The sequence below is a fragment of the Colias croceus genome, chromosome 26, assembly GCF_905220415.1.
Source record: "Colias croceus chromosome 26, ilColCroc2.1".
NCBI classification, from domain to species: domain Eukaryota; kingdom Metazoa; phylum Arthropoda; class Insecta; order Lepidoptera; family Pieridae; genus Colias; species Colias croceus.
This window is the reverse complement of record NC_059562.1, coordinates 1,204,061-1,221,529: the sequence shown is the minus strand read 5'-3', so window position 1 is coordinate 1,221,529 and position 17,469 is coordinate 1,204,061. Positions and strand designations below refer to the sequence as shown.

At 31.9% G+C, this 17,469-nt stretch overlaps 1 protein-coding gene across 2 annotated transcripts in view; it reads left to right on the top strand.

Annotated features, from left to right (window-relative positions):
- LOC123703471 (transcriptional activator cubitus interruptus) overlaps positions 1-17,469 on the top strand; it is a 96,134-nt gene that overhangs the window by 43,043 nt on the left and 35,622 nt on the right. For both annotated transcript variants that reach the window (XM_045651471.1, XM_045651472.1), the window contains exon 3: positions 14,954-15,078. In XM_045651471.1, coding sequence (XP_045507427.1) covers positions 14,954-15,078 — 125 coding nt within the window. The remainder of the gene's footprint in view (positions 1-14,953; positions 15,079-17,469) is intronic.

Below are 17,469 nucleotides of genomic sequence, written 5' to 3'. Positions count from 1 at the left end.
ATTTTAAAAACGTGTGTCTATTTCCATCTATTACAATAACCACAAACTCTTGTCAACTACAACAACAGTATTTCATTCAAGCAGTGCCTGCCTAATTCTGAGCCGAACAAAAAAATCATTTAGACGGTCAATCGGGCCATAAACGGGATCCGGTCGTAAATTGGTGCTTCCTGGCATCCTGGACAGAGCACTATTGTCATAACTCCTCTATTAATAGATTGGGGTATGGCTTGATAGATATTGGAAGATTTTATGGTGAAGGCCAGTTGTGTAACTTGTGGTCAGTTCTGTCTGTGTTGAATAATCTTGTGTTATGTGTAATTTTTTTACTAGAAGAGATTAGGTTTAGTTTGGAATGTTTAAGGATCAACCTTGTAAACTTAAAAACTTATATTCTTCAATTGAGTTTCTCATCGGTAGTAATTATAATAGATCGAGTGTAGGAAATTGTTATTTGAATGGTACAGTTTTAGTTGAGTACTAATTAATATCGTAATATATTATAATATATTATCGGTGGTAATATTAGCGTAATATTTTGGGCTATGTAGGCATCCAGTAATATACAATTACACCACCATAAATCTTTCTTTTAAAAGTGCTGTCACTAAAGAAAGTCTCTTTTTAAACGAAAAAGCATCTGTCCCAGCCTTTACACCAAGTCGTATAAAAGACGTATTAGGTGCACTTGAAGAAAAAACAGCAAAACCGCAGAACAAGCCAGCACAAGTAAAGGGCACAAATGCAACATTAATCGAGTTGCAATAAATCGGTCGCCATTTTTACGCGCGATTGTTCCCGCGCAAACCGCGTGTCGTATTAAAACCTTTGATAAAACTTCAGTAAGCACGATTTTTATTATGGTTGTGGGTTCTGTATATTTTAAATAATATTTAGACGGAGTGACAATTTTTTTAAACTGAATTTTGGAATTAATTGCTTCTATAATGTACCTACCCACAACGTGAAGCAGAATAATCTTTTGTTGATAATTGAGGGTGGATTATTTCAGATTTGATAGTTAATTTAACAGTAACTATTAAATTTTACTTGGGTACTACGGGTACAAACATTTAAGTTAATCAAAACTCGTCAGTTTTAGTGCTTAATGATTATCTCGAACTAATCAAACACTCACGTTTTATAATTAAGTTTATAAAATTAATTAATTTTATCACTTACTCAGAACGGTTTAAAGAATTAGTTTTAATAAAAATATGGAACCCTAAAGCCCGTTCATTGTCACATTGCGTGCTTAAATTCCGTTTTATTTACAACAAATGTGACCGCAGTAAAATTTAAAACAATGGCAATATACAGTTCGGTAATTACCGCGATAATTTATGATTATTGAATATTCATTTGTATAAAGAGATTAATTTCAGTTAAGTTTTTTGCATAACTAATTTGTATAATTTGATTTAGGGTTTACGTCTATTTCAAAATATCAACTAAAATGAACTGAATGGTAGAATTTTCTTTCTATTTATGTGTTAGGGCTATCGTTGTTAGGCTAAATGCATTAAAAATATAAATATCGTGGTAATTAGATGTTGGTTTCGATTCCCGTCTCAAGACTTGCTTTTCAATTGTATCTACATAATATGTTAAAAGTTACATAAATACTTAGCGACGCAACTCCCGGGAGACTTTTTTATTAGCTCATAGAGTTGATGGGAGAGCCGAGAGACAAAGTAGTTGCGGAGGCAAAAGTTGCTCTTGGGTGCTATAGCTTGGGTGCTATAGCGTGATTTAAATATGAATTATGATCAACAAACATAATGTAAAAGAATATAAAGGCCAAAATAATGCTATGAACAAGACTGTTACAACTTCATTCGTTTCAGACATTTCTCGACACTTTCAACTACATTCAATTATGTACTTAGATATCGAACCTAATAATATAAGTATTATGTTTATTGATAATACCCAAAACAAACCTATATACACAATAATGATTGTAATTCTGTCACAACCCAACACAAATAATGTATTAAATAAAAATATTTGCCAACAAAACTTTTATAGTGCTAATTAAACTGCTACTGGCTTGTCACGCGACGTTGCGTGAGCTTTTTTCATGTGCACTCAGCCTCCCATGATTACTGAGGAGATTTGATTTCAGTAATAAAACGCGTATTACGCAGAGTTTTATTGCTTTTTGTTCAGCAAATGGTGGTGTATGGTGCAGTTATTATTTAACTAGCTGTGCCCTGCGGTTTTACTCGCATTGCTCCGCACCTATTATAGATATAGCCTCGCTCGATAACTACTAACGATAACTACGGACTATCTAAAAGTAAAATATTTTTTCTAATCGGCCCCGTGATTCCTGAGATTCATTCGCATTCAAGCAAACAAACAAGCAAATTTATTATGAGCATTAAAATAAGTAGATTTGGACTTTTTCTGGCAATAGTATTCAGCAGATATTAATTTAGTGTTGTTTTAGATAACTTAGGTAATTGCTACCTTATTCAGAAAAACATTTAAAATAACTGACGTATTCCTTGTTAATGAAATTTCTCAGTGATTCTAACACTAGAGGTACAAAAGCTCTGAAACGTTATACGTTATCAAAGATGAAGCTTGGCACCTGCCGCGTGTTTACAGAGACAATATGGGACTTGTGGTGCGATTTATAAGCTGAAGCGGTTAGCGCTATAATTACGTAACTGAACTACATAAAAATGTATTCAGGTTGTGTTCACGTTTGTATATAAGGCGTTGTTTTAAGTTGAAATACACAATTGTATAATTATGAGATTTAAATGAAAGGAAATGAAAAACAACTTTCAACGTATGTTAGGTACATTTTTAACACTTATTTGGTGGTAATATACAAACGAAGCAAATTCTAGACTCTAGAGTAAAATAGAGAATAATAAAACGTTAAACATTTAATTCAAATTTGAGATGGACTGCCAATACCGTGCAGATTAGAACACAATACTATTGTCTGTTAACTGAATAAACAACGTATTTGTATTTACTAATATATTATATCAAATATTACTTTACAAAACTGAGTTATACGTGATTGTATACGAGTTGGTCTTGAATCTTTATGATTTTTGCTGACTCAAAATTACATATTGAACAATAATTATTTGTTCACACCTCTTTGTACCATGTTTTTGGCAAATAAATGTTATTTTATTTTATTTTACTTTATTCTCGTTCAAATCGCTACAACTTATAACATACAGTCCATTAGAACCAAGGCACAGTGTCAAGGGTTAGTTTTACACGTGATGTTGAATGTTGATGAACTAACGAAGTAGGAAATACCGATATATATAGAATCAAACGATTTATTTCGGAAGTTTCGGTTATAGTTTTATTATTATGGCTGTTTGTTTATTTTGTTTTAATTGGGAGAAATAATGTATGGGTAGAATAATTTTCATTCAAATAGTATTGGAAATCTATTGATCTAATAACATTTTTAAACTCGGTTCAGACGTTCGGATACCACTACCGTGCATATATTTTGAATTAAATAGATATATACCGAATTAAGTACCTACAAATTTTTAACCCTCGTCGTAAAGCTTTTTCGTGAAAATTAACAGTTTGAACTAGCAAAAATATTACAATTTTGATTATTAAACACCAAGGCTGTTAAATACATTATGGGATAGTAATACTAGAAGCACTACCAAGAATTTAATTTAATTATATTCCAGTACATAAAAAATATTTTATTTCTTTCGCTTATAATTTCATGCAACGATTACATTGTCAAATCGACACGCAATCGCGTGCAAATTTCAATAAACGAAAATTTTATTAACTCGATAAAGAAATAAACAAATAAAGTGAAAATATTTAAATTCATTCTCTCTTTTTAAGGAAGTTTTACAACGTTATCGTAAAAATACGATTTCATTCCGATCAGGTGATATTTTATAGTGTTATAAAAATTGGTGATGTTAAAATATTTGGGCCGTGGATTTGGTTATAAATTATGTTTGTATTGATTATTTTTATGATAGAGGAAGGGATATGATAAATCACCTGTAGTTGGTGACATATTTAACTATTAAATTTGCATTTTATAGGATTGCTATATAGGAATGAGGTCAATTACAGGTATTCCAACAATCTCGATAATAATGAAAAATAAAATGTTTATTGTAAAAATGTTGTCTACATTTGAAAGCCACTTGTGCTTGTGATAGCAAAGAAAACGCGGAAAAGTACAATACAATTTTGACGCCGTTCTAATGTCGTAAAACATTACCCTTCCGAGATTCGACACAGTCGGTGTAACAATACTTAAAATCTCTGTTAAACATGTCCCGCTGATGAAGAAGTTAGAACTGTTACAGATAAAGGTCAAAACCAAGGGCCAAGACGGTCGTTAAACCCAGTTTCAATAAAAATCGCCCTAGCGCTCGAACAGGCCTTTTTACGACTCATTCGGACGTTTTATAACTTCTATACATATAAATATACGTAAACACAGCTCAAAAACAGGGAAATTTAAAACTGTTTACGAAGTCTAATTGAAATTTTATCGGCCTTAAAAGTTTGTGCCATGTGCATGGAGAATAGATCTTCTTGTTTATTTTCATGCGCCGGTATTGCTGTGATATTTATAATCTGTGGTGATCAGGGTGTTTTAATTGAAGATCATGTGTTTTGTCATAATATGTTAAGGTTGTATATAGTCAAAATTTAGTATTGTATACAAGTAAATAAAACATATGTGTGGTGATTGTAGCAGTTATATAATCAAAACTTATAATTACACATCATTTATCATGTTTTGTAGTTTTATGTAAAATGAAAACTGCACAGTATTTGAACCAATTATGTTATACATATATAGGCAAGCCAGTACCTACGCGAGAATTAAACTTAAAATTCGTATCAACTGACTCTTCCAACAAAACTTATACCACTGATTTCTGCCAATACATATTATTACAAAATAATCTATACCACAGAATAAACAGAAGCTTATTGAACTGTGACGTCACCAAGTGCACTGTTTGCATACAGGACCAAAGGTTAATATGGCCGTTGACTCATTGTAGAATTATAAGCTATTTGTTCTCAAGTAATGGATGCTTTGACATCCAGTAGATGGTAAATTTGATGGCAATGAACTTGCGGATGTGTATGTTAAAGTTGGTTAGAAAAGGTCTGTTGCTAAGACATTAACAGATAGTTAGGGCATATCGTTTCATTGGGTTATTAGCAATATATTTTTAAACTAGGTTTCCGCCCGCGGCTTCGCCCGCGCAGTCAAAGAAAAACCCGCATAGTTCCCGTTCCCGTGGGATTTCCGGGATTACGTCATTTTCCCGGGATAAAAAGTAGCCTATGTCCTTTCTCGGGTATCAAAATATCTCCATACCAAATTTCATGAAAATCGGTTCAGTAGTTTAGGCGTGATTGAGTAACAGACAGACAGACAGACAGAGTTACTTTCGCATTTATAATATTAATATTAGGGCTTATCGTTTCATTGGGTTATTAGCAAAATATTTTTAAATAAAAATTCGCACTACAGATAAGAGAATCCGTACGACAGTCAAATATTATACTTAGCAGAAAAGGAAATTAAATAGGTATGTTTATGATATTATTATAGTTGTTTTAAAATATAAAAACATTCGACAAATCTGAATTATAATTCTAAATATATATAAGAGGCAAAATTATGAAATTTGGAAATAGTGGTACATAGCTTCTGGCACTCAGGGATCACGTGCATATCCAACTAAACAATTTTTTTAATAGGTCCAGTAATCTAAGATTAGCGCGTTCAAACAAACTCTTCAGCTTTATATTATTAGTACATATATTTATATCAACACTAGTATATAGATATTAAAGCGTATAAACTATAAATGAATGTAGTCTATCACGGGTCAAGTGAAGATAGCCCAAGTAATATTGATTACTTAATAATTAATGTTTGAACAGTGGCTTGTTGTATGAAATCAAGACTAAAATGAATAGGCGTTTGATTTATAACTATTTGCTGTTTAGATATGTTGTAGGTCTTAATACTTCCGCCATTTATAATTGCGTAAGATGTTAGAGTAGTGCAGTAGTTAGTGCCTTATTGTGAGAGGGTGTAGGTTCTATGTTTGTTACTTATTTGGAAAAATAATACGTAATATTTTATGAATATTGAATATTATTTCTGGAGCTGGACAAATTGTTTCGTCAAACATATCTACACTAATATTATAAAGAGGGAAACTTTGTTTGTTTGTTTGATTGTAATGAATAGGCTCATAAACTACTGGACCGATTTTAAAAATTCTTTCACCATTCGAAAGCTAGGCGAAAGCCACGAGTAATATAGGCTAGGTTTTATCCCGAAAATCCCACGGGAACGGGAACTATGCGGGTTTTTCTTAAAAAACGCGGGCGAAGCCGCAGGCGGAAAGCTAGTTTTTTATAAAAAAAGTTTTCAGTTGCGTAGTTTTCATAGCCTCTTGCGTTGTTATGCCTAGAAACTTTAATAATGATCATGACAATTTAAATAGCTTTCACATATGTATTACCTATTTGGTACGAGACAATCAGCTTTTCCTGACTATAACAGCGAGCACTGGTATAAAATCGAAAGCACACAATCACAAACAATCAAATATCTCCATTTTATAATGTTATCTAGCTACTAGACTAGCTGTTTGCCGCGCCCGCTCCTTCGCCTCTTAGCCTTATATAAAAACATAGCTTACATATATAATACTATTTACCCAGTAATATATAGGTAATGTACCCTTCAAATGGTAAAAATCATTATTAAAATTCATAGTTAGAGCGTTTATATTTTATATACAAAAGTACTTACATATTTATCTTAATATTAGTGTATATTAGTGTAAATGAAATATAATTACACATAGTATTTCACGTGGCAGTGCGACGACCCCACCGGAAGTGTGTGTGTTTGTATTTGTATACACACGCGTCAACGCGTTTCAACGATATTCTACAGTTTATGGTCTGCCTTTTATAGCTCTATCTTTGACCAGGGGTTCAGTGGTTTAGTTAGTCTATGGATGATTACAGATTAAAAATGTCTTGCGTTTTTTTTTTTTTTAAATAAGGTTAAAATAAAATAATAATAAAAATACTTTATTGTACACACAGAAGTTCACAGAAATACAATAAAAAGAAAAGCAGCAAAAGAGGTCAGGGTACAGTTGGCGGTCTTATCGCTCATGAGCGATTTCTTCCAGACATGTGGTAGACGTTGTGATTATTATTGAAGAGAATAGTGAGGGTAGGAGAAATAAGATGCCCGATGAAATTTGGTAAAAAAGCAAAGAATTGATACTACTGATTTTTGAAAGATGCTAAAGAATTTTTTTTTTTTTTTTGTATGGTGTTTCTCAATGTTAGCTACTACATTTTAACGCGGACGCGGACGTGAACTGAAGGTTCACCCTGGTAGCGACATGCACAAGGGCGTCCCCCCTTGACGGGGACCACGAACCTCGGCTTGAGCTGTCGCTTGAGTGGAGGAGGCCAGAAGGGCCCTAATCGGACGGGGATGCTATAGAAGTATTGTACACTATAGTATTGAAAATTATAGTTCAAAATGAAACTTAGAACGAGTAGTTACTACACCTGCGTCACCATTTTGCAACCAACCATTTTACAATATCTGAAAATTTAAATGCTGTTAATTCATCTTCACGAATACAAGCAATCGTAATGTAATCAATGAACAGATACACTAAAAAAATACTATAATATTTTTGCAAGTTCATCTGCACGATTTCGTCATAGTCCAACTAAAAAAAGCAGTAGCTCAATGGACAGTAATTGGAACTCCAACTACTGTCCATTGAGCTACTGCTTTTCTTTTTACTATATAAAGGAGATTTCAAAGTTATCCCAATGTATATTTAGACTGTATATTACCGTTCAGTAATTGTTTACATAACTGGTCACTGTTTATTTTCCCTTCATATGCATTAAAAATCTCCGGAATTATTTACGTTTATAGTCTGTTCTGGTTTATTAACTTCTGAACGTTTTTCTTTAATCAACTTGTTGAATGTTGTTGTTGATCATATTACATTGGCTCAGTGATAAGCTGAAAATCAGCACTGGTCAGCAAATGCTGAGCTGATGCTGTGACAATTTTCACCTTTAACGTTTTTTTGAAGTGAAACTTCTTTATAGGGGTTGGAAAAAAATGTTGTGTAACATTTTTTCGTTATGCGCCGTCTTTTTCTTATCCCTACCACGCGTGATTCGCGCATTTCTGTAAAGTTGCATATATAGTGAATTATATTTTTAAAAATAAGGTCATAAAGAAGTTTCACTTCTTACGTGTGTACACTAGTAAACGCACACATTTTTTTCTAGTTTTTGCGCGTATATTCATGTTTTCCATATAATTTCCCAAACATTTCACTTACATTTCTTCCTAAATCTTTTTTTCTGAGGAATTTGGTAACGCGCGTAGTATTGTTTTCGCTAAAGAATTTGGTAACGCACGTATAAAATGGAGTTGTTTTCATTCGTGTTTTTATGTGTTCTATCAATTTATTTCATAGTCAACATTTAATACACACTAATCTAAAAACAACGCAGCAGATCCATAAAAAGCTGTTATAAAAATACCCTCGAATTGCGTAATTCTAACGATGATAAACCATCATAAAAAATACATTGTAATTGTGTCACTCTCGTAAATTTTAAATAATTTCGACACGTGTCTATGTAAGTCGTAAATCTATTATTTTTAGTACAAGCCGCGGTTTATGGGTAGTTGGATCTTATCGTAAAAGTGCATTGCATAATTCGGTGCACGTGTTTTTTTTTGTGTACGTCTATTTGTAATTTTATATAGGTATTAACTGTCCCTTCTAGCTCCTGTCCTTCCCGCTGTAGCTTTTTTGTACTAGCTGTCCTGGCAAACGTTGTTCTGTCTTTCCGTTACCAGTTAGGTATGAAAAATAGATGTTGTTCGATTCTTAGACCTCTCGATATCCAGAAATGCATACAAAATTTCATGACAATCGGCCAAGCCGTTACAAAGAAACTTCAAAAACCAGAATTTGGATATATTACATTCTATCTCCGTAGAAAAAACTTCAGAACGAATCATCCATTTTATGTTATGCGATATTAGTAAGATAAGACATAGACAGACATACAGAATCATTTAAACTTTATCCGTATTGATAATATAAATGTTAGTGGTCCAATTAAGAAAGCAGTCAATCAACGAAAGTGCATGTACTTCATCTAAAATGGCTCGCAAAATAGTTTTAATTGGTCGTAAATCAGATTCGCTATTGAAGTATAAACATTGATAGCGTTATCAGTGTAGAATATTATTGCGATTTATGTAATGAACTAGAATTTTAAGTTTATATTCATTCATGTAGGTAGCGAAAATTTCATTCAAAGAAATAAGTTTTTGGCATTTTTTTTATAAACATGATTTCTCTCAGAACAATTAATAATATTAGGTACTTATTTTTTATTACTTTTTACTTTTTAGCTAGAAGCACAAATAAATATTTATAAAATATTAAATACAAAGTTACTTAATAACTGGTAAGTACGTATATATAACTATGTATGTCTTATTACTGATGCAGAATTTTCTAAATCGCTGCTATAGAGTTGGTTAATGTATCTTAACAAAACTTTACATAGTTTCGTTTAGTACTTAGCTAGGTACCATGCAAAAATCTTGTGTAGAGTTATAAAAAAATGTGCGCGTGTACTAGTGTACACACGTAAGAAGTGAAACTTTTTTATGACCTTATTATTCAAAAAATAATTTACGAAATGCAACTTTACAGGAATACGTCGAATCACGCGTGGTAGGGATAAGAAAAAGATGGCGCGTAACGGAAAAATATCACGCGTAGCGAAAAAATGTTACACTAAATTTTTTTCCAACCCCGATAAAGAAGTTTCACTTAACTAAAAAAAAAAACTACTGTATAAAAAACTACACTACACTGTAAACTTCTGTACTATTTCTACTGTAACAAAATAATTAAAACAAACTAACTGAGGTCAGACTGACGCGATCTTTGCTCCAGAACATTATCTTAATTACTTTGTAAACATTTGGGCCACAGATAAATGATAATATATTATTGTTATTGCACAATTTTTTTGTATGTTGATCTATGTTTTTTTATGTGTAATATTATTATAAATAAAGTAAATAGGTATAAAATATCAATGCTTTTTTCATAAAACATGTGGTATGTGTGGTCATCGAGATGTTAATATGTAGTACATATTATATTTATTATTTTCAAGGATTTTCGATTATTCATTGTTTTTTTTCTTGCTTGTTTTTAAATTTAACACCATGGAAAATAACACGTGTCTATAAACCAAGACACAAATACATTTAAACAATTCCAAACTAAACTATTAAACATTCTTCCACTTAAACTTTCAAAATCCCAAAACTGCCTAGGGTGCCCATAATTCACGATATTGTCCCCAAAACAAGACAATGCTGGCCACCCGCTGGCTTCTCGGTACCTTCACACTACAGGGTGATTCACATTTCATTTCATTTATTTTAATTGAGCTGTCATTTTGGCATATTGAAAAATAAAATGTCAAAAAGTCGTTGTCGGCGCGACGGGGCGCAATCGGAGGTACCCATTAGTTTAACCTCGATGAGGTCACTGTGTATTTTTAAAACAAATATATTAATTTTTAGGTCTTATTGCATTTATTAGTTGGGAGTTGGGACACGCTGTATGTATCGGTTGCGTGTTATTAATTATTTGTGGCGAATTAAATGGAGGTTGTTGAATCACCCTGTAGATTTAATATTTGGTATTTTAAATTCGGAGTAAAAAATAGTTTTGCATACAAACGTGTCATACCTATTTATTTTCTTAATATTATAATATCCTTCATTCCTTCATTGACATTATAAAGTACGATCGTTATTTTTATCAATAGTATGGACATGTTGCACAACAGAATTTTGCCGGCAGAATGCCTGAGCGGATTTGGATAAACTTTAACGTAGCGATAGTTTATAACTTACATAATATATCGCTGCATCTCCAGAGCAAAGCTACGTGGAGGTAGTAATAACTGTGTCTACGTTAAAAATAAAAACGTTCAAATGCGAATAAAAACTCAAATATAATAATCAACACCCCACTGCCTTTCAGTATTTTATTAACAATTGCAAAAAGAACCATAGATAATATTCATATATTCATAAAAGGTCTACTTATTTACTTGTTAAATGCCTATTAAAAGCCATATACAATATACATACATATATAGAGCAGTTAATACAACTAGTTGCAACTGTAATTATATAGAGCAATTAACACGCCCACTCGACCTCACATTTCATTTCACTGACATAACTTTCCTCATATAACGCCTGCAATTGGTTGACACAAAACCTCCCTTTTTGCGCTTGGTTAAACAGAGTAATTAGAATCTAGCTTTTTATATTCCTATACATATGTGCATGAAAGGGCAAGGTTTAATCATTAATTATATAAAAAGTGTTACGGTTCTTTGGAAAATATTATTACATTTGTACGGTAAATACTGTGCTTTTAATTTGAGTATTTAAAACTGCATAGGGCCGCGATGTGTTTTAAATTTCTCATTATAGAGATATTGAATTTAACAAAGCAACTTATTAAAGTAAAACAAAGTGCTTTTAACCACTTACGTAAGTAACTTAAAAAAAATACACACTTAGGTACCCTTATTTTTTCATCTACCTTAATAACTAATAACAAAAACGGTACAAAGATATTTCACCGAATTTATAAATATATTCCAATTAATAAAACAGATTTATCTCTAAAATATTTCGCAATTTTAAAGCTTATAAATGCTTAATGGCCGCCATCTTAAGAACATAATAAATCTTACCTTATTCTTTGTTGAGTCGGACAAAATTATTGAACTAATCCTTGGCGAGAAACGAAGCGTGAAGATATTATAGAGACATAAAATTTCGTAGTTAACACCTTTATTTGAAAGTTGGAATAAATATAAATTATTATGTGATTATGGGTTGACTTGATTTTTGGTTAATTTTTTGTGGTTGGTATTTTGGAGTTGAATTTTGTGTTTTAATAAGGTCGGCTTTTTTAAACAAAGTTTAGTCTTCATTTTGGGATGAAAAAAATAGGTATAGACAATGAAACCCAGATTGTTCAAACTAGTTGCACAAATTAGGATAATATAATGTGCACTAACATTTTGTCAGTTGATTACACACTGTCCGAATATTATATTACAATTTTATTATATATTATCTTAAATTTGATCTTTCAATAAATGTAATAAAGTTATAAAAAATCAGGTAGTCGATAGGTATTAGCTTACAGCAAAGGAGTACGAAAAAATTCATGATTGAAGTCATTAGGTACAGTCTACATAATATACATTGCACTAATTGGTGCCTGCGGTTTTGTCTGAATAAGTGTCGTTTTAATTCCTTTATTGTAATAATTAGTATAAATACATGATTATTATATTGCTAATAAGTCTGTCTGTTTACTGAAGAGGGATTATCAGTTTTCAATATTAGCCTGTAATGCTCATTCATTATAGGTTTTTATTTGGTTTCACGTGTAGAAATAAAACTTTCATAATTTATTTATTATTTTTATTTATAAAGTTTATTTTATTTGAAAAGGACATGTACATACGTAGGCTTTTTATTTTAGCTATGTATAGCAGTTAGTAGCTTTCAAATATCGTACATTCTAAAAAGCTATAAAATCCTAACCATTTTTATATTAAAGCATTTAATATTGAAAACTGGTTTTATAATCTCCAGCTTATAACAATAATTAAGTAACTTGTAATTAATGTAATGAGAAATATCTTCAGTTAATAAAAAAATTAAATTGCCTTGTAATATAATAATGTTATACTTTAACAAGATTGTGTGATAAGGACATATTATGTTGATATCTACTTCTATCAAATAGTGGTCACTATGTACTTTTATTCTTGAAAAAATTATTTGTAAAATAATATCTGGCTAGTAAACATACGGCAAAAATCTTTTTTTACATAATATATGTCTATTGTATAAATGTCAAATGTATTTATTGTTGGTGTGCCAAATAAATATAAATAAATAAATAATATAATAACTTAATAATAATCACGACCCCCTATTTTAGAGTTGTGGGGTTATAATTATCTTTTTACTTAGCAGTGCAGGTTCATAGCTCGAATAAGCTGATCAATCAAAACACTCAATTCGTTAACACGTTCAATAACAAGTGCGTTAACCCTTCACTAGCTGTCAACACTCAATATTGAATGAATAATAATTCGACAGAACGACCCTTTCAATATTTAGTCTGTGCGAAATCTGTAGAACTTGTTCCAAAACTTTCTTCCTGTTAGGAATCCTTGTTTCCCGTCTCGCTCACACCCGCCGGCATGTAGCGAGGTGTGACGCGCGAGAGCGGGACGGGTGACATGAAGACGTCACGCAGCGCTAAGGCGCGCGGCTTGCACTCCTTTATTTTGTTGGCAGACATAATTTTTGTTGTTTTTTCATGATCCCAAAGCTACGTCTTTGTTCGACTGAGTCTCGAGTTGGATAATTTCTTTATTCCGAGATGAACACACAATTTTCTGGGCCGCATTATTACGTTATGGAGTTGATTCGCGTAATAATTTTATTACTGGCCGCAATGGTGGAATGCTTTTACGTTTTAATTTTATTTGCGTCTTCAATTACGGTGAATATTGATGAGAATTAAGTGTTGGTTTTTTGTGACTGTTTTTGTGCCACCTGCGTCGGTTTTGTGAAGTAGCCACGGGTGTAGTTATTGACTTTGAGACTCTTGACTTGTTTTATTTTTTTGTACATTAATTACGCAGACTTAAGAGCTTTCTTTAAATTTCGGACTTTTGTCATTATTGTCCTTCTTATATAGAATTGCAGCTAAACGTTTTATACGTACCTATATTGCAATTTGTTACTCGTAAACTATCAAAAACAAAATATATACTCTTTTCTCACACTAAACATCATAAAATAGATTCAACTTTAGTGCAGGACACATATATAAATTACTGGATAAGTCAAGAGCTATATCTTATTCCGATGTTACTTTTCACTTCGCCTCTAAATAAAATATCCCTTTGTCCCTAACCATGATGTCATTCAGTCGATAAGAATCTTTATCTTCAATCAAGCCAAACCAAACACTCACTAAAAAATATCCGAACCAATACATCGCTAACTTAATTGTAATACAATGCGTAATCAATTGTTTTTAGATTAACAACTGATTTACAATTAGTTCGCGGAATCAATTTTTGCTGAATCATAAAATTTTATGACGTCATTGAGAAAGACATATTTATTAATACGGAGCAGCTTCGAAGGGTTAAATGATTAGGTTTTTGTTCAATTGTCTTTATTTAGGATGCAAGAAATTTTAGGAGGAACAAGATTTAAGATAAGATCTCAATCTGAATGTTTGATCTGTATAGACTGTTTTTTCTTATCAAAGTTAAAATGCGTAGAGTTCTTTAGAGTTTATTACATTTATTATAGTAATGGAAAATAAAGTAGGCAGTAGGTACCCTTGCCTTTTCTAGTAATAGAATAATCTACGTATGATTCTTTATTGATCAAAGATCAAATAACAACTATTCAGCGTAGAAAAATAAATACACCTATAAAAAATACTCTACACCAATACATTGAACAGTCATACATCAGCCCTTTCGCTAGCTTAGCAATCTCTGCTTCACTCTAACATCTTCCTACCACATTAATATCTCCATATATTCAATTTAAATACTGCGTCTTTTTAATTTATATTTATATATTTATTTCAGGCAACAAATGTAAGTTACAGTTAATACCTTTACACCGTCCTATCACTATAATACCTTCACACAGTGACTCAAGCTTATACCCTCCTACTACTTCAATACTAAATCCATCTTCTTGCAGGTTAGCAGCAGCAGCAGCAGCAGCCGCTGGCGCCACCAGTGAGCTGAGCTACCTGGCTGCACTCCACCCCGCCTACCGACCAGTACCGTACGACCATCCCCTGTATGGGGCTAATACTTTACGAGGTAAGTGTTCCTTCTTAGAAGTAATGATTAGGAGTAGCAAATTGGAAGTGGTTTGAATACTATGAGATTAACGTGGATACAGAATTTGTCCGAATCCTGCCTCATGATGGAATGTTGCATGCTATAAAACTATTTTTTCATACACATTGTGTACGTAATGATAAAATGTTAAAATAAAGTGATTTTTATGAAGAACGGAAACATTGTGGCTTCGACGGTCATCATTAAAGACTCTCGTAACTTCCTAAATGTTTAAAACTCGCCAAAAATTCGAAGTTTAGTACCTACATGTCGAATTCAAACGATACATAGGTTCTCATACGAGTATTATACGGATTACAAAAACATGATAACCTTTAGTTTATAAAAAATATCTATTTCTCTATCTATCATTTTCATGAATTCCATGAAGTATTATCTATCATTTTCATGAATTCCATGAAGTAATAAAGACTAGAATATGAAATGACATCTGAGCTGAATGCACCAACAATTTACTAGTAAAGGTGACCAATGAAACCACTTTTAAACATGAGCTTATCAGACACTTACTTGTTAATGATAAGTGCAGTAATGTAATACCTAAGATTATTCTTGAGACCTAAGTATTGTTTATATAGACGAGAATTGACTGGTTGCTATGGAGGATTTGAGTGATTGTTTGAAATTAACAGGACAATAATTTTGAACTATCAAAATTGATGAAGATGGTGAAATGCATAAAAGATTTTGGATTGAATAATCTATCATGTTCTAATTTTAAATAACAAACTATGCTAATTTCGAAGCTATATATAATACACAAATAATTCTTCATTATGGGCATTATGATACTATCCTACTACCTATTACTAGACGTAAACAAGAAACAGTTCGCAGTCCGAATCTATCCCCATATAGCTATCAAATAAAAAAAATCACAACTGTAACGACGAAACGTCTTAATTGCAAGCTCGAAACTCCAACCCTTTCAATGCATGCCAATTTTAAACCACGCGGTCCTCTAATAGCCACATTTACCTATCTGTCATCTCGCATTGCTGCATTCAATTTGGAATTCTAATACACGGTGAGAGGGTTTATTTTTAACCGCCGTGCGTAAATACATGGTAGCAGTCGTGAGTTCAAATCCTAATTAACACCTTCGTGTATAGATAAATTGAGATGATAGCACGGATGTGAGTTGTAAGGGCTCTAGACAATATTTACGGTTGGTCGTTTTTGGGCCGGACCATAATGGACTGTACCGTTCAATATTTTCATATTTATTTTGTGCGCAGTGCCAGGTTAAGTCTGTATTGGAGTTAGGATAAGTTAGGGTTTGTATGTTTGAGTTACTAAATACCTACATTTTTATGAAATACATGTGGATAGATGAAAAATTAATACATGAAATATCTTTAAATACATCCAGTACTACCTTCGAAGACGCATTTCCCATACCTAAACAAGTTATAAGTAAAAAGCTAATTAATTATTATTGTGTATGTTAAGCATAAACACCAGAATTACTAAATTAAACCTACTAATGTTGAAAATGAAGTACTTAAAACTCGAGCAAAGGCAGTCTAGTTCAATACGGATAAGTATATACCTTACCAACATATTATTATATGCCTATGCTTGAATACAAAACCTCTAATAATTCGATAAGCCTTATAATTTTGTATAAGAACAAAACACCAAGTATTACCCATTCGACACGGGTATACGAAGTGATGACATTTAACCCTGATTGTAAAAGTAAATTTTTATAAAATATATTGGTTTTGAGCTATAATAGAAGTAATTGTATTATATTTAGTAGGTTATTGCGGTTACCTATGTCCATATTGATTTGTTTTTAAAATCTTGTATTGAACATTCATAGAGAAATGGTGTTAGTAATACTTATTGATTGTATTTTTATTTTATCTATAATAATATTTAAAAACCTTACAATTAAAATTATTAATGTTCTGTAACATTTAATAATTAACGAATTATTTGACTGTCTCAACAAAATCTAGTGTTTCAATATTTGACCTATAACAAATTAATAATTATTAACCAATAAAAAAGGTTAAAATGAGAATATAGGTCTGTAGTATAGGACACGGGCCTTCCGGCCACTGTGCCTGTAACGTGAGAGGTCTCGACTCTCGGCCCAAGGATAAACAGCACCCGCTGGGATGGTAGTATGCAACAGAGCAGCAATAATAAAAAGAATATTTTTAGTTTGTGAAAAAAAAAAGTATTTAATAACAATTTTTTAAAGTTTTTATAAGCACTGAGACATCTCAACAAACATTTTATTTAATAAATTTGACTGACTTAATAGGTTGTTGTATATTGTGATGATTTCATAATAATGCATTTGTTGTAGTTTTTCAGCTTTCGCTAGAAGTATGC